The sequence below is a fragment of the Zootermopsis nevadensis genome, unplaced genomic scaffold (assembly GCF_977971745.1).
Source record: "Zootermopsis nevadensis isolate Lab colony 2312 unplaced genomic scaffold, Znev_1.0 Znev_ptg000024l, whole genome shotgun sequence".
In the NCBI taxonomy this organism is placed as follows: domain Eukaryota; kingdom Metazoa; phylum Arthropoda; class Insecta; order Blattodea; family Termopsidae; genus Zootermopsis; species Zootermopsis nevadensis.
In genome coordinates this window covers 16,954,407-16,976,199 of record NW_028259156.1, presented here as the reverse complement: position 1 = coordinate 16,976,199, position 21,793 = coordinate 16,954,407, and the positions used below count along the sequence as shown (strand labels likewise).

The 21,793-nt window shown below is 39.1% G+C and overlaps 1 protein-coding gene and 1 long non-coding RNA gene across 4 annotated transcripts in view; one reads left to right on the top strand and one right to left on the bottom strand.

Annotated features, from left to right (window-relative positions):
• LOC110832028 (uncharacterized) overlaps positions 1-21,793 on the top strand; it is a 226,817-nt gene that overhangs the window by 167,578 nt on the left and 37,446 nt on the right. The gene's annotated exons all lie outside the window — the stretch shown is intronic.
• rdgC (retinal degeneration C) overlaps positions 16,097-21,793 on the bottom strand; it is a 42,136-nt gene continuing 36,439 nt past the window's right edge. The window contains exon 14 of the mRNA XM_022068642.2: positions 16,097-20,295. Within this exon, the coding sequence (XP_021924334.1) occupies positions 20,063-20,295 (233 nt within the window). The 3' untranslated portion in view covers positions 16,097-20,062. The remainder of the gene's footprint in view (positions 20,296-21,793) is intronic.

Sequence of the window (21,793 nt, the reverse complement as noted above, 5' to 3'; positions counted from 1 at the left end):
CAACACGAGACAACATCTCCAAATACCATCATCTTCAATGGAAACGTTTTTGTATCTTTCGATTATTTGTATTAATATTTGATAATTTATTAAATTCGGAAATAGCTCACTGGAATCTTCACAATTTGTTCTGTGGACTTTAGAATACTAGACGTGTTAGTTGCTGTGAAGGCTGCAGACAGATTACCAGATTACAGAACGAAGACAAAGACGAAGAAATACACAAAAGAAGGAGAAGATACGCGTAAAAGAAGTGGCTTTTGTCGGGAGAGCGCGCCGCCATTACAACCACTTTACTATTGTCAGAAGTCGCTCACAGCGCAGAAACAAATTTCATAAAAGGAATTCTGGAAAGAATAAGAAGAAAAAGAAGAAGAATCACATCCTTTCAGAATTCCTGAGTTTAAAAAAATGCCTACACAGTGAAAGTACCATCATGCAATGCGTCTTCCTTACAGTGCTCATTTGTTTGCTGTTGAACAAGTAGCAGACAGTTAACAACGCTCGTCTCTTAAGCGTTAAGGCAAAGAGGGTCTTTTTTGCTGTTAGCTACCCAGGAGATACCAGTTCGGAAATTCTTGTCACTTCTGCTTACGAAAATAAAGATGAATATTTGTAAGAGTTTTTCTAGGTACTTGACGAATATCTGAAACGCGGTTTCACACTTTGAGATCACATGAGCACAGGTGGAAGAATTGTATCAGCATCTTGTCCAATGGCGGAGACTTTGGCTTTTGAGGTGCTGGAAGTCTGCAGATTTCTGCAGAAATTGTATTACTCTGGCGATGGCTTTCTCCGAGTTGTTACACCGTGTAGTCTGGTAGAAGTTTACCGAGGACACTTCAGAGATCCTTGCTGCCTCCATCATCAGGGCAGCCTTCTTTAGACTCACCGTCGTGAAAACCTCAAATCCTACATTGTGTTAGTCTGTTACCATGGAAACTACAATGTCTGGTCTTGCTTTGAAGAGATTTGTTGATGAAGATGCACAAAATAAGACCAATCTCAAAATTCCTAGGTAACAGAGTATTCAAAATAGTAAAACGAAAACTCATTCTTCTTCATCTCCTTATATCCACGGATTAGGCAAATTTATTTCTGTATCGACCTACGTATTTTCTCTCATTCGCAACTTTGTGCTTCTGTTAGTCGTCTCATCTTGTAGGTTTACAGTTTCGTGTTATCTTCAGCCGTCTGCCGTTACCAGCACTGTCCAACTTATCGGATTAATTAAATTTAATTCCCATTTATAATGGAATTAAAATGACAATAATCCTTTTCTTATATTTCGCGTATTTACATCATGGCTTATATCGAGGTCGGTAATAGTGCGAGGACTACAATACCGACAGTGCGCTACCTTCCCACCTTAGGAGTGGAATTTATTGTTGGTCGTAGTGTGGTGTAGGTCCGATCATGTAGCTCTGCTAAATTGATTATCAAGAACTAAGACTTCTGGTTCAGTCTCATTTAGAAGACCGAATTCCTGGGACTTGCGTGCAGCAGCGTTGCAACAGACAGCATATCGGGTCGTGTACGAGCAGATACTTTTTGTTCGATTGGTCGTAGGTTTGAATCTCGCGCAGGGGTTTAATTTACTTAGACTGCCATATAAATAGAGCCAGGAAGACATATTTCCTATTTTGTGTTTGGAATAGTACACCTTTCTTAGCTTGTCTGAAAAAATGTATTTTACTGGAGTTAAAAGGGTTTGTGGTTCATTTTGGTTGCGTCATTATGCGGGATTTTGCACAGGCTAAGTTCTTAATGTGTGTCCGTTCGTCAAACAATGAGTTATGAAAGGAACGACGCATTTAGGACAAATATGTGTACTCCAGTGGAGTGCAGGTTCCACACCCGTTGTCTTGATGAAAGTCGGTTGGAGGCGTGAGAGATACATCGTTTCAGCCACCGGCTCACCAGACTAAACACTTTTAATTGTCCTTCCACCGCTTTGTTCACTGCCTTTCCGTTCTGCTTGACTCTAAACGCAGTGCACGTCAAGTTCCATTATAATTAACTTAAATTTAGAAGGCAGTGCATCGATACGCCCGTCGTTTCCTGCCTGGTTGGATCATTAGTGTTAATTGTTTAACGGCGTCTCGACATGGCTGTCACCATATTTCATAACCCATGTCCGCTCTCTATTGTAAGAGCATACAAACAAAACTGATCAGAGAAGAGCCAACAAAGCTTGTCGCGCGGAGTGAGCAGACGGAAAATAGTGCGCGGAAGGGAACTAAGTAGTGAAGGGCCCGACCTTCGTTACACACGCAGCGTCCAGCGAGGAAAAGTGTGAGGTTCGTCTGACGTCAGAGTTAAGGTGCAGGATCGCTCTAAACATCCAGCAATAACAACAGGATTAGTAATAATATAACTACTATAAAATATCTGCAGCAGGAATAACTATGATTGAATTCTGATTGGAAGAAATCACTTGGAAGACCTAGGCATAGATGGAGAATATTAATAAAATTGAGCTTAGTAAATAGGGCGGGATGGTGTGGATTGGGTTCATTTTGTTCAGAACGGGGATCGATGTGAACTTCCCATAACAGACGGCGAATTCTTGACGAGCTGAACGAAATATTGACGTCTCAAGCAAGTCTTTGGTCCACAGAAGATTAATTCCTCACATCTTGATACATCTTTCAGAATAATTCCTGCCACACACATTTTTCTTCTACTGATTACGTGTAGAATCGCTTTTTATTTGTAATACAAAATAAAAGTTGTACTGTTCATTACTGTTTTCATAATCCCCCGCCATTTGAGCATTTCACGAGACAAATTAATCTATTCCACACCCTCATGTTTATTTAAAGATTAATTTTAATTGTATTCCCCCATCTGCATATGAGTCTTACAAGTTGTTTATTTCCCCGACAGTGTTAGATCCAAGTGCTATGTACATTTCACAATGCATGTCCGGCCCGTGTCACCCCCATTATTTTAATCACGCTGAATTAGTCCACAAATTATTAACCTCATCATGCAAAGTCTACGTTCTTTTGTTAATTCATTTTCCTTATTAAAAATAAATAAATTGAATAGCTAAAAGCGTGTCATACGGGATTTCATTTCTGGAGGAGACAGGATTTTTCCATTAGCCGTCACGTCAAGATGTACTGGCCGAGAATCAAACCTGAGACCTCCAAAAATGCCAACCGCCTCGCCGTAAAAATTACTTGTAAGGTAGCTGATTACGAAATGAATCTTATTAGATGAAGCCTCATCCAGACATGATTGTATGATATCATATGAAAATCCTCTGTAAGCCGTTCTTCCTGGTGCATGTGAGGATCGACTGATAAGGTCGATTAGTGCGAGAATCGCTTCATGCTGTTTCAGGATCGTCGTAATCGGCTTTATGTAATAGCAACGTGTCACTTGTAATTAAAGCGATGTGGTGCAAAGGATTGCTGTTAAGTGTGCCCGAATATAGATCTCAGGTGTTCAGGTAATTGGATGGAACGTCAGGCAGGATAATAACGAGGCAAGATATGACACTTACCTTTCAAGCTAACGGAATAAAATGATAATTTGTTAGACAAACATTTTTCTAAGATGGCTACCGTATTGGTTTAAGCGCCTTTTTAGAGATCGTTGCTTCATCTATCCTTACGGTGATAAATGGAGGCAGCAACGACCTCTGAAACGTCGATAGAGTTCTACCAGACTACGGTTTGCATTCTCAGTGACTCCGACCATTTATTGCATGCACTGACCACTCAAATGTAGTTGAGCCGGGCATGTAGCATGCAAGGTGAAGATGAGAAATTAATATAAAATGAAAATCAAAAATTCTGAACAGAAGAGACCACATGGGAGAATAACATCGAAATATATCTTAAGGAAATAGGATGTAGTAGTATAGATTGGATTGAACTGGCTTGTGATAAGTTACAGTGTCAGGCTCTTTTGAACATGGCAAACACGACATACAGCTTCTCAAGAAGGGCTCCTGGGGAACTAGTTATGTTTTCTACAATAGTTGGGGGCGGAGGGGTCTTTTCCTGGAGGTAAAACGGCTGAATCGTGAAACCGATCATGTTCATCTCGTCGACGTCTACAATGCGTGTAACCTTACTCTCGCACCCTCCATACGCCTTCATGGTTTGGTCGAATTTCTTTGGACCTTTGCATGCCTGTCTCTCTGTCCGCTCATCTCTTCCTCAGTGAGACGTCGTTGAATGTGCTGTGGAAACAGAGCCTGCTTCGAACAAGGCTTTTCAGAAGCCAGCGAACAGAGTGCTTCAGTGCCGACTCAGTCTGTCCAGGACCGACGGCTGGGCGATGTGACCAGCTCAGAAGTGCCCTCCACATGAGTTCACATTGTCACAAGGCACCGCACAGCATTCCGGAGAAGTTTTCGGTCGATCGCCCCTCGATCTGCGCCAACTCTTCATGCGCTGTACAGTACGCTTCTTGTGAAATATCATCCCTCCGAACAGGGCTCGCGGTACGAACAGGAGCGAATAATCTTAATTTTTGTAGGATCTGAGAGATTCTCGCTTCGGCGAGTATAAAGACGGATATCTTCTCGGTTTTACAGCCTTATAGTCTGGTATAAGTTTTCCGACGTTTCAGAGGTCCTTGCTGCCTCCAACATTAAGGCGAAGATGGAAGCAGAAAATACCTCTGAAACGTCGGTGTATAAAATTCTACCAGACTCAAAAGTCAGCCATCTTCGGTGTTAATCTTTCTACTTATATTTGATTTTATCAGGAATAATCTGATTTGATATGAACTTAGATATTTTATCTCATCGGGCTTTATGATCTGTTCTGGTTCACAGTTTAAGAAATAGGAATTAACGTGATAATGACACAGTTCGATTTCAGCTCCTTGCAAAGCAAATCTTCTGCAAATACCCAAACATATTTCAGTACACATACATAGTACTAAATTTTGTCGAAATCCGTCGAGGTTTTTTTTTTTCGCGTTGAGCCTTTCGTTTAACACATTTAGGCCTCATATTTTTACTCTACGTTCTCCGGACGCCAGCAGTTTTCCGCTTATTACAGGTTTTACTGACGATCAAAGTTGTCCGTCTGTCCGTGGAAGTGCGTGTGGGAATGAGCAGCTCGCCTACTGCAGCGCAGTAGCGCAGACCTGAGTGTACGCACGATATTCATGCAGACGTGCGTTAAGTCCGGTAGCAGTTCCGAAACGACGTTCCTTAACACGCGATGTCTGAAGACGTCAGCCGGAGAAAATGAGCAACAAATATGAGGCCGTGTCCTAATGTACGCAAGCTCCTAAGTAATATGAACGCTGCGTCCATGTCTTCTTGTCTCTGGATTCTCAAACAGGTAGTCTTACTCTGAATCTGATTTACAATTATTTTTACGTAGTCATCGAAAACTTTCAATTCACTTTTACACGAAAGATTCTAGTTTTGGATTTGTGTTCTTCTTATTTGAGAGAGACGATTAAGCCTAAAGTTTCTACCGGTCTGTGACCCTCTAAACGTCGGTGGTAACATACCCCTGGCGAATTGTTCATTACAAATCAATTGGATGTTGCACGTTATCTGAAGTAGCCTTATATTTTGTATGTGTCTAAAATACACGACGTTTCGTCAAGAAGCATGAGTTGGGCAGGTCATGTCGCCCGCATGGGAGAGAAGAGGAATTCATAAAGAATTTTGGTCAGAAAATCAGAGGGAAAGACCACTAGGGAGACCTAGACTAAGTTTGGAGGATAATACTAAAATGGATCTTAGAGAAATAGGATGGGGTGGTATGGTCTGGATTCATCTGCCTCAGGGTAGGGACAAGTGGCGGGCTCTTGTGAGCACGGCAATGAACCTTCGGGTTCCATAAAAACGTTGGGATTTCTTGAGTGGTTAAGCGACTGTTGGCATCTCAGGAACGACTCGGCTCCATAGAGTAAGTAACTAGACGACGTTTCGGGAGTTGATTCGTCTTTGTTGAACAGTCTGAGAATCAGCCACAAACTTCTCACATCTCAGTTGGAAATGCATACTCTCTGCAGTTAATACAGCGTCATGAAATAACTTACGAACCAGTAACAATAAGTATAAATGTCATTCGATGTAATTATAAAGTGTTGACACAGCGTCATTAAAACAGGTACGTTTTATAAGGCTTTGTTTACTTGGTTTACAAGTGAACAGTAATCACAGATGGACGCACACATTCGGACGCGGCCTATGATTCAGTCGAACGCCACAGAGAGACCGCTTCGTACTTCTGAAGCCAGTGGTCTTCAGCACAACAATGACACTACTGGACATCGGCTTTGTGTTCACCCTCGGTTAGTCCCACTATGTGACCATGTTCAGTTCTTTTTGAATTAGTTTGTTGTTTTTCCTTGTATCTTCCTCCTGTCTTCTTTAATTTCCCTCGAAAATTCCTTTCTGTCGCTTGTCTTCTGCTTACGTAATGAAGTCTTCTTGGGAAGCCAGCCGTGTAAGTATGGAGTTACAATCCAACGTGTCCGAGACAGTCTCTGCCTCCATCATCAGGGTTGATGTGGTGTCTTTGTAATTATTGTACAAACCGCGTTACAGAAACTGACACATTCTATAAGAACATTGTTCTAAATAACGTTATGGAACAGTGGTCATCTGAAGACACTTATAGTGATTCATCTAGTCAAGAAGTTTATCATCTTTTATGGAACAAGAAAGTTAATTCCCGTGTCCATAAAATCTCGCCAACGTTTTCTATCCTAGGCTAGTTGAATCCATTCCGCACTCTCCCACACTATTTCCGTATATCCACCCATCTACGCCTAGGTCTTCCAGCTGTCCTCTTATCGTCAGGTTTCCCGGCAAACATTTGTACCCATTGGTTTCCTCCAGCACATAAATTAAAACCTGGCTTCACGTGGTGGGCCTGTATCTAGTTCAAACTTGTATCGCCAAGACAATTCAACAACCCGAATTTCGGAAATACATGGAGGTGAATTGTCCGCTTTGCTTTCAACATTCCATTTGAATGCGACCGGTTGAGCAAAGAGAAATATGATCTGCCCTGCCTGGGAAACGAACCCCGGTCATTCTACACGTAGCCAGCCAGCCCGCTGACTGAGCTGTCCCCATAATTAAGCACTATGTAAATTTTGATTTAAGATGGATCAGACAGTGAAGTGATTAAGGCAGGTATGAACTAGGGGAATTTGATTCCTGCAGGAAGTAAGTTGTTTCTCATTCTTCATCAAGTTAATAAAGACTTTTTTGTATCGCCCTGAATGAGGAAGGTGGCTTGTGAGCGTTTTCAGGCAGAGTGGCGAGGAAAATGTTTATAAGTGCAGAAGAAGGATTAACAGGGAAATGGAGAAAAATACAAGTAACTGGATATTTAGCACAGATGCGAGCGATAAGAATGTTTACAAAACTTTAGTGAATATAAAGCCTCAAGGGAAGAGATCACTTGTGAAACTTTGACGTAGATTTCGTATCGGTATTAAAATATATTTAAAAAATAAAGTGTAACGATTGATTTGATTTAACTGAAGACAATGTAAAACGGCGAGTTTTTATAAACACGATAATCATCTTTAAGTTTTATAAATGTAAAAAATTCCTACACCGGCTTAGAGATTATCAGCTTTTGAGGAACTCTCGTATATTATGAAGTTAATATATTGCTTGAATAGGGTCAGAATCATGCTGACTGCTGTAGTTCAAACATGATATAAAGGTGTCTCTGTTATGTTAAGTGCTTACATTAATGAAAGGGGTATCTAGAAATACCAGTAGATTCTCTTTATTTTGATAGGATAATGTTTAGTATACACACGCACAAATTACCACCTTTGGATGGAGCTACGGATTATGATTGATTGCTCCTATAACCGTTTATAAGGGTTAGTTATTGAACAGTGGTAAATTATTGCTGTAATGGTGTGATGATTGGGGGGGTCGATAGATAAAATCGATACCTTTCAGTGGTGGGGTTCAATTTGCGAATCACCTGTTTCCGATGTGTTCGTTCAGTTATTTTTTCTATAATTGTAAACTGTGATCCCTTCTGGAAAAGCATATTGTCCTCAGGGCCTTTACTTAGTGCTGGCTACTTAGCAGCAGGTGAACCTGTTGCTACACATCGTTCCACAAACATCTGGTTCATGTGTAGATTTATGCGTGATAGAGTAAATCTCAAAAATATTAGTCTTCTTAGCTTCGACTACATCATGTGTAGGTCTCCGTCGTTTGAACATGTGCTTAAGGGATGGACCATACTCCATGTTACTGACTACGGAACGGGTCTGATCGTGGTGGTCTAGCGGTTAGAACGCTGGCCTTGTAATCCTGGGGTCTCGGGTTCGATTCCCGGCGGTGCCCGAATTTATAACTTGTGTTGGGCAAGGCCGTGGTCTAGGCAACACGGAGTTTTCCTCCGGGGCCTTCCCCGGTTTCTCCGTGGCATCCCAACAATTACTCCATTCACACACAGAAGAAGGCAATGGCAAACCACTTCTGGATCATCTGCCAAGAACGTATATGAACAGGTCCCAGTCCGAGAAAAGGATGGAAGGATCCTGTTCATATGGACCTGTCGTCAGACAGAACACTAAATAATAATAATAATAACTGTACTGTATTGGAAAAAACTGTTTTAGACTATTATATTTCTGTTATGTGTGATGTTCTCAGTACGATTTTTTTTGTACAGAATTATTTGAATGATTTTCTGGTATTGTTCGTAGAAATTTATTATTGTTAATGTGAAGGGAATTATTGCTGTTATTCTTGTTACTACCGCAAATGCCTTACTAGAATTTGAGCCCGAACCATCCCCGGAAGTGAGCGCACGTTTCCTTTGGAGCAGCACACAGGCACCTGCCAACACATTAGCACCTTATGGGTTTTTGTGCTGTTCACCTGCCTCCTGTGTCGATGGTAATAGCAGCCTAATACTGCCACACGATCACTCCCTAGGAGACACTGTGTTATCACGTGCCACAAGGTGCATATATTTCCATTTTTCATCACCACATATATTCAATATAAGAAGGGCATATGAAATCCCAGTTAATTTTGTTCATTTTCTGTTCAGTTATTTGTTTCTTTAACAGCGCTCTGTCAACTGCGTTGGTTAAATTACTATAATTATAAATTATTATTTGGGAATTATACAGATCGTTCGATCGTGACCTGTTTTAAAGTTTTAAACGTAATTGTGTCTTTGTTCATGGTTTATTTGCTGACACTTTAAGTGTTTCGCTAAATAAGAGTCCAGTGAAAAGTTATAAATTTTTATTAACTGTAGGTTTGAAATAAAATGAAAGGAAAAATTTCGTAATGTTTTAAGGTAATATAATAGCATTTTCATGGCGGAAGTCAATTAAGACAAGACATTAGCAGACGAACTATCCATAAGACCGCCACGGCGGTGTGTAGGAGATTTAACGACGCTATATCAATTGCATTATTTTTATAAAGCCGAATATGAAAATGATTATGAGTGGTGGAGGAAGGCAGCGCAGATGAACATAGATAAAGAAAGGGAGAACGTAAAGACGCGCGTTTTATTTCGATGTGGCGAGTGATGAGCGTGTGCGTGTGACTTAGATCGTTGTTGCCAGCAGTCTGTAACAAGAAGCTGTTACGGTGTCATGATGGATAAGGATGTCGACCAGATAAACGCCTCGGAGATGGACAGGTAAAGCTCCTCGCCCACCTGTTTCAATTTTCGGTATATTTGTGGAGCCTCCCCCGGCCTCACCGACGCCAGCGAGGCATGGACAGGGTTTTGGACACTGGACCGCCACGCTCTTGTTACGTCCCTCCTTCAATTATGCTTCTTTGCCGTTTCCGTCGGTTATCGTCTTTGTTTCAAGTGTTTTCACGTCTTCGCTTTATCTTACGAATGCATACGAATTCTGCTTTGTCTGTGCTCCCACTTCGTTCAGTGGCTGCCTGTTCCTTTCTTCTTCTGTGTTTCTCTGTTTTATTAGTCTGAATTTTCAGTGAATGCTAAATTACACATTTTTATCATTTACAACTTGTCCCCGCACTGTGATTATATTTATTGCAAAATACGTGGTTTTTCACGCTAATATGTATATGGACTCCTAGCAGCAGACATGGGGACACCATGTCTCCCATGCGGTGGGCACCGGGACTTGTGTTGGGCAAGGCCGTGGTCTAGGCAACACGGAGTTTTCCTCCGGTGACTTCCCCGGTTTCTCCGTGGCATCCCAACAATTACTCCATTCACACACAGAAGAAGGCAATGGCAAACCACTTCTGGATCATCTGCCAAGAACGTATATGAACAGGTCCCAGTCCGAGAAAAGGATGGAAGGATCCTGTTCATATGGACCTGTCGTCAGACAGAACACTAAATAAATAAAAAAAATAAGGCAGCCGAGGCGTCATAATTACGCGCCTGTCATGTAGCTTTGTAGGCCTACCTGAGTAGCATGGTCACTGTTAGTGTGATGAAAACATTATTGTTGAGTAGTTAGAAGTTTCAGGTAGGCCAGACTGTAGTCGGTTCGAAGGTCACTACCGAGGATGAACTTACCTTACATCGACGTGCCTGTACATTTTTGGTTTAAATGCGTTTGTACAGGAGTAATGGCAGCTACTTTCACTAAGTGTAATATCACCTCCCAAAGTTCCGCGCTGATATGCAATACCAAATTTCGTCTGATTCCGTCAGGTAGTTTAGTGGTTGCATCTAGAGGAAGGGAGAGCCGGAGTAACCATCAAGCTCTGAGTTCAAAGAACGTGCTAAAGTTTGTTCACGCGCCTTTTTTTGTAAAATCCACAATGGATCGAACACCCGAGAGATGTGTCCATCTTGACACGAAACCGAGTTGCTAGTACAGGCTACTTCCGCACTCTTGGGAGGGATAGTAGAACTCTTACCACGTGACTGTTTTGTAATCAATGGATACGTTGGTAATCCAGAACACTGTATACACCAAAATCTCTGTGTCTTGCAGATACTTAACCTATTTGCTCTCATTGTCCCCGAGTGTATTAATAATTGATGAGAACCTGTCTTTCTTGCAATATTTTTCCAGTTCCAAATATGTGGTTCAAATAGTAAGGTAAAATTTAAGTAACCCCAAGGAGCAGAATCCTTGAGCAGCTAACAGTAGCTCAGGTAGTCAATTTCCCTTATGTTAAGGAAGCCGAATAATAATTATCGTAAATAAAAATATTCAGGAACAACCATTATGAGCCCGACAGTGGTACAAACGTTTGAAAAATCTGCTAATATTTAAATTTTCAGGATACTGTATTGGAAGGAGATATTATTTCTCTATATTGTTGATGGATTGATGAACCAACAATAATTCCTGAACAGGTTGTAGTGACATATATTTTTATGTAAGTAAATCTTGCGTGTTGTATTTCCGACGTATTCTTCGTTCGCGAAACAATTTTAATGTAGTTCTCTACTCCGACACTAGAGTGCAGTTGGTATATGAATTGGAATAATTCTCTTCTTCTCTCAGGGACGGGTAGTATCTCCAGAGGTCAAAAGCTTGTCAGTATAGTTGATAGGCTGGATATTTCACCATTAAATAGTCAACCATAGCAACAGAGTGAAATCTGCATTTTAATAGCAATAATTGTTGAACCACTTTAGGGAAGCAGTCAACAAATTTTAGGAAAAAAATTCTCCATTTCGCATTTATTGCATTCCACATCGTAGTAGAAATAGTTAAATAAGAATTTATTTTGGCGGAAAAAATTACCGGTATCTTAATCGTTGGTTTAAGAAATTACTCTTTTTTCATTTATTTATCCACGTAACACGGTAGGACTTCCGGGTTTTATAAAATTGAGGGAAATTTTTGGACTAGCTAAAATACCCTCGGCTTCTCAACAAATGCTCTGCTCCGTTGAGTTATTTTTCCGAGTTTCCCTTTACATACGATATTTTCTAATAATGTAAATCGATGATAAGTTGCATTGATATTCGCTGGACATAATAAATTTGAGTAGAATGAAATTAAATTCAGGAGACTATACTTAATGAGACGCCATTATATAAAACCCGAGAGAGTTGGAAGAACAGCTTCCCATAAAGGCTTAAGAGTATTAACCATGGAGCGCTTAAGTTAGCAAGTGAAGTTGTTATGGAGTTAGTTTTGTTGTTATTGCAAGGGAAACTGAGATATATTTCCAGTTGTGTGGGGGGGAATTTCACTTGGATTACAAACGCGAACCCACAAAAACTTTATTGCCTAATCGTAATACCAGCTTCGCCCGAGGATTTATTTGTCCATTCGGATTTCTGTTGTAATTCAGATTCGCGCTGTACAGTGCCTTAAATAGTAACGATACGTTTTTGAACGTATATATTAATATTTTCGTAAATACAAACATCATTAATAAATAAGTAAGTGAACACAAATATTTATGGAAATTCTTCGTGGGTGAAAATGTTTCAGTGTTTTAGTCTCTGTAACACTGAAGATGAAGGGTCCTAATGCATAGTACTTATCTATTAAAAACCTTTTTTTACAATAAAGGCTCGAGGAAGTAGTAATTAAAAGTTTAATAAGTTCTTAATTATTCGCAAAATGTTTTGTATGAGACCTTTAAATTTGTTATGACTAGAATAATTGTTTTGAAGAGTCAGTTTTACCGCTTCTGTGAAAATAATTACATCCTAACTTTACCATGTAGCGAAACGAATTTGTAAATTGAGAATATTACGTTGTTAATGGTTTGCGTAACTTTGTTTTTATTTGTTGTGTTCAGAGAGATTTTCAAAAACTTTTGTAATTCACTGCGGACTGGAAAGGGACACTGTCGCGTCATATTACTGCATTTCCCTCATGAAACAGCGCAGGAAAAGTAATAAAAGTCTGCTGAAGTTTCAGGTCATTAAGTACACGAGGAAGTTGTTATTAGGTCAGCCACAGACTCCAGCAGCCCGGGGTTACTCTGGATTTGTATACGAGCAGCGTTTTACATGGCTTTTATCCTACTCGTTTTGTATTCACCCCCCCCCCCCCCCCGTCACCGTGTCCTGATTTAATTTTCTTTGATAAAAGCTCTTCTAGAAACAATATATAAATAATTAAGTTTAAGAACGCTTTGTATCCCGCCGCAAAACTAACGTTGTATTCTCCGCAGGGTTAACTGAGTTTTAGACGCATCCATTTCCAAACCATGGTGATGAAACAACGGTTTATATTTACTGCAAATCTATTGAAGCTGTAAATACATTGGTTTTCATTTGGTTACATTTTTGAGAATCCAATATACTGAAAAACCTTTAAGAATAAAAACATTCTCTGTTGACAAAAGTCGGAAAATGTTACTTTATATCGTCTTCCTTTGTCTTTATTTCTATTTTCTCTTCATCCCTTTTATTCGTTATTTGTTAATTTTGTTTTTACTTCTCTTCCTGTTTCCCACTCTTATTCTCTTAGTGCTTTCCTTTAGTTGTTTGTTTTGACTGCACTCTTAACACTGATGTCGGAGAAGTTGCTGCCCCTTTCGGGCGTTCCGTTGACAGAGGAGACTCCCGGTGTAGTGGTTTTGAACTAAGCGACCCTTGACAAAGTTGGGCCATAATGAATTGCATTCTGAACTTTTTTCATTATTATTTTGTTTACAACCTCCTCCGATCCGTTTTGTCAATTTATTAAAGATTTTTGTTCTCTTATTTGTAAGTTTAAATACATTATTTTTTTGAGTTGTTTTATTTCTTAATATATTTATATTCTTGCGTTTTCTTCATATGAATGCCGGATGTAATAAAATATATTAACTTGTAAGCTGTTATTATATTTTATTTTTATAGACTTTTATTGAAAAGATACTTAAATATTCAGTAAGCAATTGGTTTCACTACAAAATGTTTTGAGGTTCTATTTTAATTGCTGCTCGTCAATTACCTTTTTGTATTAAATTTTTATAGTAATATAATTTTTAATAAATTTGTTGTTCTTTGTATTAATATTAATTTTGTTCTCCTACTGTCCTATGTCTGTAATTCAACATCTGGCTGTTGGTGCAGCAAACTAATAATTACATAATTTAATTATTATCATCATAACATTGTTATGAAAATGGAGTATGCATTTTTGTATTTTCTGATAACTTTCCAATTTCATTTTCATGTCCTGTGTATTTCAAGTTATTTATGGATTTATTATTGAATTTAATTATCCCTGTTGGCAGATTTAGAGGCTTTCGTGTGTAAAGAAGTTTTATTTATTACTTATAAGTTTCTGATTAAATTTTCGTAATTACACAAACATCGCATCAAAGGAAATTCATTTCCAGCCCTACACACGATCTTGCGTAACCATAGACCCAAGCATAACCGTAGAAAATTCCTATGGCTACACTGTGGTCTTCATAGAATTGTAACTGGTTTGCGCACACATTTATCAAAACACTGGCAATTAAGCTCATTGGTAGGCTTGGGCTGTATTAAATACGAAATTCTGAACTGCTATTCCTGAGCGTATGACGTTTTATGATAGAATTTCTGCACATGGATGAAATTTTTCCTTCGTCACCCGGCACGCACGCACGTACACGCACACACACACAGACTCAAAGTCAGTGTTTAAATTCGATTAGCACAGATTTGTCTCCTACTGTAGTTCATGCATATGTATTGTTGTCAATTTAAATATGGTAATGAGGTCGCGCTGGGGTGCTGGATTCCTCTCAAACGCAGAGCACATTTAAAATTATTTGCAATTACGTGGGAGTTGCACTACAAGAATCTACAAGAGAGGAAGTTTGATGCCAACGTATTCCAGAATTTAGTAGTGTCTGGTAAATTGCATCTCCAGGCTCTGGAATTACCACAGAGCAGAGTGAGGTTCTGAAGGCGGCGAGTATGAAAATGGCTGTCCTCTGGGTTGTAGACTTGCAACATCGAGAAGATGGCTTGGGGATAACATTAAGATGGATCTTAATGGAGATAGGTTTTAAAAATTAAACATAGATGGTACTGGCTTATAATTATGCAGTTGTGGGGTTTGTTGTCAGCGGTGTGGCACATTCGGTTTATGTTACGGAAAAATGAGTCATTTTGTTACGTAGTAAACATCCCATAACATTCTGCAGGTTTTTATATTTTATTTTCCTGGATTCTATAAGTTTTTCCACTGTGACAGTAATATTTGTCAGTCTAATCCTTTACCCTGAACACACAAGATAGCTTATTCATGTATCTAGTTGAATGTCGCGCTGACTGTGTCAGAAGTGCGCATTAAGCATTTATTTTGTACTCCCTCTGCGAAGAATGCTTAATGCTTTAAGACTAGAAACACTTCGGTAAGCAGACATCTCATGTACCCCAAATAACTGCAAATGAAAATTGTGAACAAGATCGTCCCGAGAGGGATTCAATCTACTGACCTTCAGTCGGCCATTCAGTAAAACATGTATCGATTTTGACACTTTCCTCAGTTCGTGCGGGACTCTCAAAACAAATTTCGCTGCTGTCTTGGTTTATTTGTTCCCTGACTTGAAGTGTCGGTGATGGAAGACAAATGGATCGTCGATCCCTCGGGAACTTGCTTCGTGATGAGCTTTCTGTTCCCGCCTCAGACGTGCTGGATCTTGTGGAGTAGACTGTTTCATTACCTCAGATCGACCGGTGGGGTGGGGGGCTAAAGGCTGAAATGTGCAGTCCGTGTCTCGCCTCCACAGTGTTCACACGTGCCTTCTCGCATACTAATACTGCACGTTCGAAAGCATTATCATAAGCGGGACTTAATGTCAAATCCTCAACAGACCAAAGATAAACTGGCCTTTGAAAACATCGTAACATATGGAGACAGGAAATGCATACGGAAAATTGGTGCGGATATCTTTTGGGAGACCAACAATGAAATTAGAGGGTTTAATTAAGGCGAATACGAACGTAGGTTATGAGGGTGGAAGGTGGATTAAACTCACTGTAACATTCAATGAAAGTTTCCTTATTAGCTGAACTGAACATTCATCTTCTGCTACCAACAAGTTATTTACATTTGTAGGATAGTCGTGTTTACGCAGTTGGTGAGAATCCATTTTATATCTTGTAAACTAATAAAAGTATTTCGTTGACAAGTGCTTGAAATGTGCATTACTACAAGTAGAATACAAACTTTGAGATCTACGAAGAAAAAACACCAGAAGTAGATGAATACCATTTTATTATTATTATTTAGCACAACAAAAATATTTTGAAATATACATCAATAACAGCAAAACAACCCGTAAGACGTCAAGGTTTGGGTACAGGGTTCAGACCCTCGAGACACTTAATCACAGCTCACTACGTTCATGGAAGAGAGAAATTTCGGAAGCAGAGGAAAATTGTAATCACTTGCAAACCGTCTCAAGACCAAAGTTCAGTTTGTCTTTTTTTATAACGTGTAAATCCTCCACTGTTGCTCCACATTCCTCTAATTATACAAATATATTTGTTGTCTTAAAAATCCGTGAATGAATATTTACTCCTCTAACTAATAATATATCTTAAAACTGGACTTTCATAGAAATTACACTGATGACCACAGGACACAAAAGATTGTAAGCGTCACAAACGTATGGGGGGGGATTGGATTAAGGAGACATAAATTTTATTATTATTAAGTAAAACTATTTTTAACCGAGTTAAGAGAGTGACAAGCTGTTGTTGATCAGAATCCTGTAAATTATTTAAAATATTGTGGTAGCCGTAATTCTAGATATGACAGTAAAAGTTGGTTAACACCAAACATTCGATGGGAATCTGACCCGAAAACCGAAGTTATACGTTAATCCTAACAACTTTTTTTTATTTCGTAATCATACTGAACGTCATTTTTGCCTTCATGGTTGTCAAATTCAGGTCGCAGTGACAACAAACGAAATTAAATAAAATGGAACTGAAAAAAATCTCAGAACAATAGAGAACATTTATAATGAAAACTGTGCATATTTTTACATAATTAAATGATATCTTACGTCTGTGAAAATTCGCCGGGTAGGAATAAAAATTGTTTGTGTATTTAACAACATTTATGAAAAGGAAAAGTTTCTTTATAGATTTGAATAATTTGTTTCAAAATGTTTAAGCTTACGTAATTTTACATGACAAAGTGTAAACACTTGGGTGTTTTATCTGACAGAGATAACGAATGGTACACAATAACATGGTCGTTCTTGAACTTTACAAAATTGTAAACCTTTAATACATATAATATATTTAATACAGGCCTACACAGCACTGTAAAGGGTACACAATGTTCGAAACATGAATAAGCAGACCTACGAGTGGAATGTAAGACGGTTTGTAACCCTTAGAATATTGTTTGAGTAATAATTACTACATTATTTGTAATCAAGGTTGGAAGAAAATGAGAACACTTTAAAATATTTGTAGGGTAGCAAGAAACCCGGGACAATTACGATCTCGGGTGTCCAATCCAGAGCCGATCACACAATATCGTCTTTTTCGTCACAGCTAAAGGACTTTAGCGAAGACAAAAACTTGTAACGTATCTCTTACTTTGAATAGGTCTGTAATTATTTTTATATTTCAAAATGTTGTATGCAAATGCTGTTTCGGGCCTTTGTCATTTTAGGAAAAGTTACTTACCCATAAAAGTGATTCAGTGCCACGCAAAATTACACTTAAATACGTTACTCTTATGGGCCTGTGATTAATACCACCAGTTCATAAAATATACTTTTATATTTACGGCGACAATTATTTCATTTTATTTTGAGGGAATTATAATAATATTACCTTTTTTTGGGCCAAATTACTCTTAAGTAATTGATCCTCAGCATACTCAAAATGGTATGTAGGCCTACTTTATCTACGAAAATCTTATGGAATTTTAAAAGTGGGAAGTAAAATTCCTAATGACTACTGTAGGAAAACGTTTTGAAATTACTATTGACTTTGTAGAAACAAAATTTGGAGAAATTAGAAGCTACAAATGAGAACACCAGCCCTTCTGCCCTGAATAACTTCTGTATTCATTGATGCTACTTAAACATGCATTTTCGTTGTTAGTGTAATCCAAGGATTTGAGTGTGGCATTTCATCATTGAAAGTGATATTTAATCACGCAATTTCTAAGTAGAACTAAGTAAATAAGGTACATTGAGATCTGATTATATATCTACTGAAGATCTAATTGATTTTAATGTTTAGTTCTCTGGTACGTTTACCACATCGTGAAAATATTTCGTACACAGTGTGTGATACCGGTTATGGGTCTCTGTGTCTCTGATGTAAGAATTAGACCCGCCAGGCTTTAGTTGTGCTCAGTTAATTTCAGTCCAATTTACCTCGACAGAAGAGAAATTACTGCACTAAATGTCATGGTTAGATCTCGTTTGTATGTCTGCTTGCTGCGTGCTACGTCGTCTTGGAAACTCCAAGCCACTGTCGGCTCTGACATCTTACTCATTTGTGTATGTCTGCAGTGAAGTGAGAGACTGAATTTTCAGGGCAGAAGCGAGGTGCAGTTTAACAAACGTTGCATGCGGTTTTCGGTAGGAATTTTATTATAAGTTACGTATATTAGAATTTTGCTATTAAAATATGTAAAACTGTAGAATAAATATGGCCAAATATTGTATCAGTTTATATGAAAATGTCAGTAGCAGAAATTAAAGTGGCGGATCCTAAAGTGAATTATTCAGCCCGCTGCAAAATAATTGTTTAAAATTCAATTACGCAACGAGTTAAAGATTTTAAGTAATTGTGGTGTGATAATATGTCTATTTATCTCGCAAACAGAAGTCTGTGTGCATGTCATATTAATGAACTATTGTGAGGTATTTTGTATAAATAATCCTCATTTTCTGACAGACGTCGGTCTCCATAAAGAGTTGGGGGGTGAGAGGCTGTTAGCTTGTCAAGAAGGACTCTTACTTCATACAGTTAAATAATTATATTATAATAATTATTCCTGCTTGCAGGTGGTCTTAGATGAATTAACGGTCATGTGTATTATTTTTACGTGAATCAGTGAACAATCAACGATGAACTATTGATACATTTAACTTTGATCTGCGAGCAGATGTTGTTTGCCCATGGTAACTTGTATCGATCAGTATAGAAGTATACAGAAAAATGATAAATCCATATTTTAGTATCCAATATGGCAGTGATGATAATCTATCGCATTTTACCTTACAATCTATAGTCATGTGAATACATTTTAAATTTGCCGGGCATAAATTTTAAGAAACCGAAATCGTTACGGCCTAATCAGTTACAAAAAAATTATTTGTTGATCTGTTTTGTCAAATTTCATATATTTAGCGACATCTTAATAATAGACACATGAATTAAAGTTTAACAATTTTAAGAAGTTAAACGAAATGTTTGGAGTTTAATAGAAACTTCGTTTAGGATTTGGCCTTCTCGGTTTTGTCGCCGTGTAGTTTTGTGTGTCGTTTCCTAAGTTTCGTAGGAACATGTTGCCTTCATTTTCAGTGTGGAAGTCAATAATTTATGGCGTCACAGCCCAGAACAAAAAGATCTACATTTTAACCTCCGTGAAAGTCTCAGAACTCATCTCGTCTCACAAATTTGCGTGAAATGACATTCGTTTGTGTACAGGTACACTTCATTTAAATTTACAAGCGTACGCAATTAAATATTTGTGTTCATTAAATTTTCACGTGACTTCAGAACATTTTATATTCTTCCTTCTTATTCCGCCACGTAAGTTAAACTTGGTAACATTTTGTATCGGTGCGACAGCAGCTAGTTGACGAATCAACAGATCAATTTAATACGACTATAACAACAGTTCACCGAGATTTGTACTCGATTTTACGCTGCGTTTACTGATAAAGTTGAACGCTGCTGCCACTTCCTTGCGTCAGCAGCAGCTGGTGAAAACAGATGAGTTGATATCAAAGTTTTTGTGGAGCAATGCTCGACTCATATCGGGAAAGCCTAGAAGCGCTTGGCGGTGAGTATCGCAGTTCCAGCCGGAAGTCGGGAAGTGACAGTTGCGTTCAACTTTATCAGTGAACGGACTATATTAAGCAGTTAAATGATATGAGACGGCCGTTTCAGTGACTGATTGGGCAGCATGTGACATCGATAGAACACCGGTTCAGTAGATATTAGACTAGTGACGTCAGCACCTACTCGAGCCTGTGCGTGTCCTCATCAGGAGACGAATCGTCTCCTTCGGTTCTGTCTTCGTGCTCCATGTCCACGAGGCGAAAGGTCTCCAGGAACTCGTTCAGGTCGACAAGTCCGTCCTTGTTTATGTCCATGCTCCGGCAAATGTCTACCAGCTGCTCCGGCGGGATTTGTGGCAGGTGTTCTCCGAGAAGAGAGCACGCGTCTGAGAACTCTTCCATTGAGATGTAGCCTGGGGGAAAGATGCATCGTCAGTCAGAAACTTTACTATCAGCATCCTCCACACGTCAAACTTTACAGGCGCGTACCACTGGGTTAAGGGAACCGCGAGTTGAGTAGATTATATACTCTTTTGCTTTCTTTTGAAGATGGCTGTTTTCTGGGTGTTACGCCGTGTAATCTGATAGTCCTGATGATGGAGGCAGAAAAGACTTTCGAAACGTCTGTATTTTTTTCGGACTGCAAAGCGCAATAGACCATAAGCAGTCGTCTGGAGTTTCGTAGATGATTAATGTAAATCGTTTCGCGTTGCAGTGAAACTTGTTCATTTCTGATAAGAGAACAGAATTAGAATATGAAATGAAAAGAAGGGACACGTTGAGTGTTAGTATAGGCCGATTGTAGACAAAGGGAAATGAAGAGAGAAGACGCTGACATGAAAACAAAAGAGAGAACGCGTTGTTTCAGGCGATGACTGGAAGGGAAACCGGAACGTCAGCCGGTCCATGAGCGTGAAGAGAACGACACAAAACGACGACGAGGCAAAGGGTCCAGTGGCGTGCAGGCTGCATGACCTGTTGCGAAATACCACACACTCGAATGTCTGTACATCTTTCTCATTTTGGTATAGGACGAATCAAAAGCCGCTCAGAACCGAAAAATTTAACGAGCCGGCTATTTCATAACTTTCGACAGACAACCTCACTTTGTGTTTAATACGGGAGGATGGAATTCAAATATTTAGAATTAATTACTGATCTTCACGTTAACGCGCGAGAATCAAAACTGTGGACAGCTCCAGTTAATTTGTGACGCTGTACACAACCAACGACGCTCACCATCGCCGTCGATTTATCGGCCGTCTACCACATTTTACGGTTCGGCAAATGACACGAAATTTTTCAACTCTGTTTATTACCTGGATACAAGTAAAGTAGAAAACAGGTCATCTTATCGTGGTCCTTTTGGATGCAGTAGGAAGCCAGTTTGGCTTAACCTCCTCACCGCATAAAAGAAGCCTGCCTTGGCTATAAAAAGGCGGGCGCAGTATTCACCTGGGAAGAGGGTCCATGATATTTTTTCTGCCACCAAAAACAGATCCAGTTGCAGTTTATAAGGCATGACCGTTTACCGTTTCCAGCTGTGCGTTTCGTACGTGAAAGACCTAACCCAGCAAGGTATGAAATTTCTCCTTTTACTTTCTGGAAAGAGGGTAAATCATAGCTCCGCATTTTTTTCAAGTTAATTACTGGATATGTTAAAAAAGTGTTGTAATAGACTACATATTCGTATTAATTTTTAAACAAAAAATTGTATATCAGTCAGTAACATTTATATATAATAGGCGTATGAATAAAAATCAATAAGACTTTTGTAGACACCCTGTAGCGGCGCAGACGGAGACAAAAGACATCTCACAAACTCGACAGACGTTTGGATAACAGCGGAGAAATTGTAAACAGGACCAAAAGTTGGGGACAAACAGCATCATGTGTCTTCCCTATCTGGAA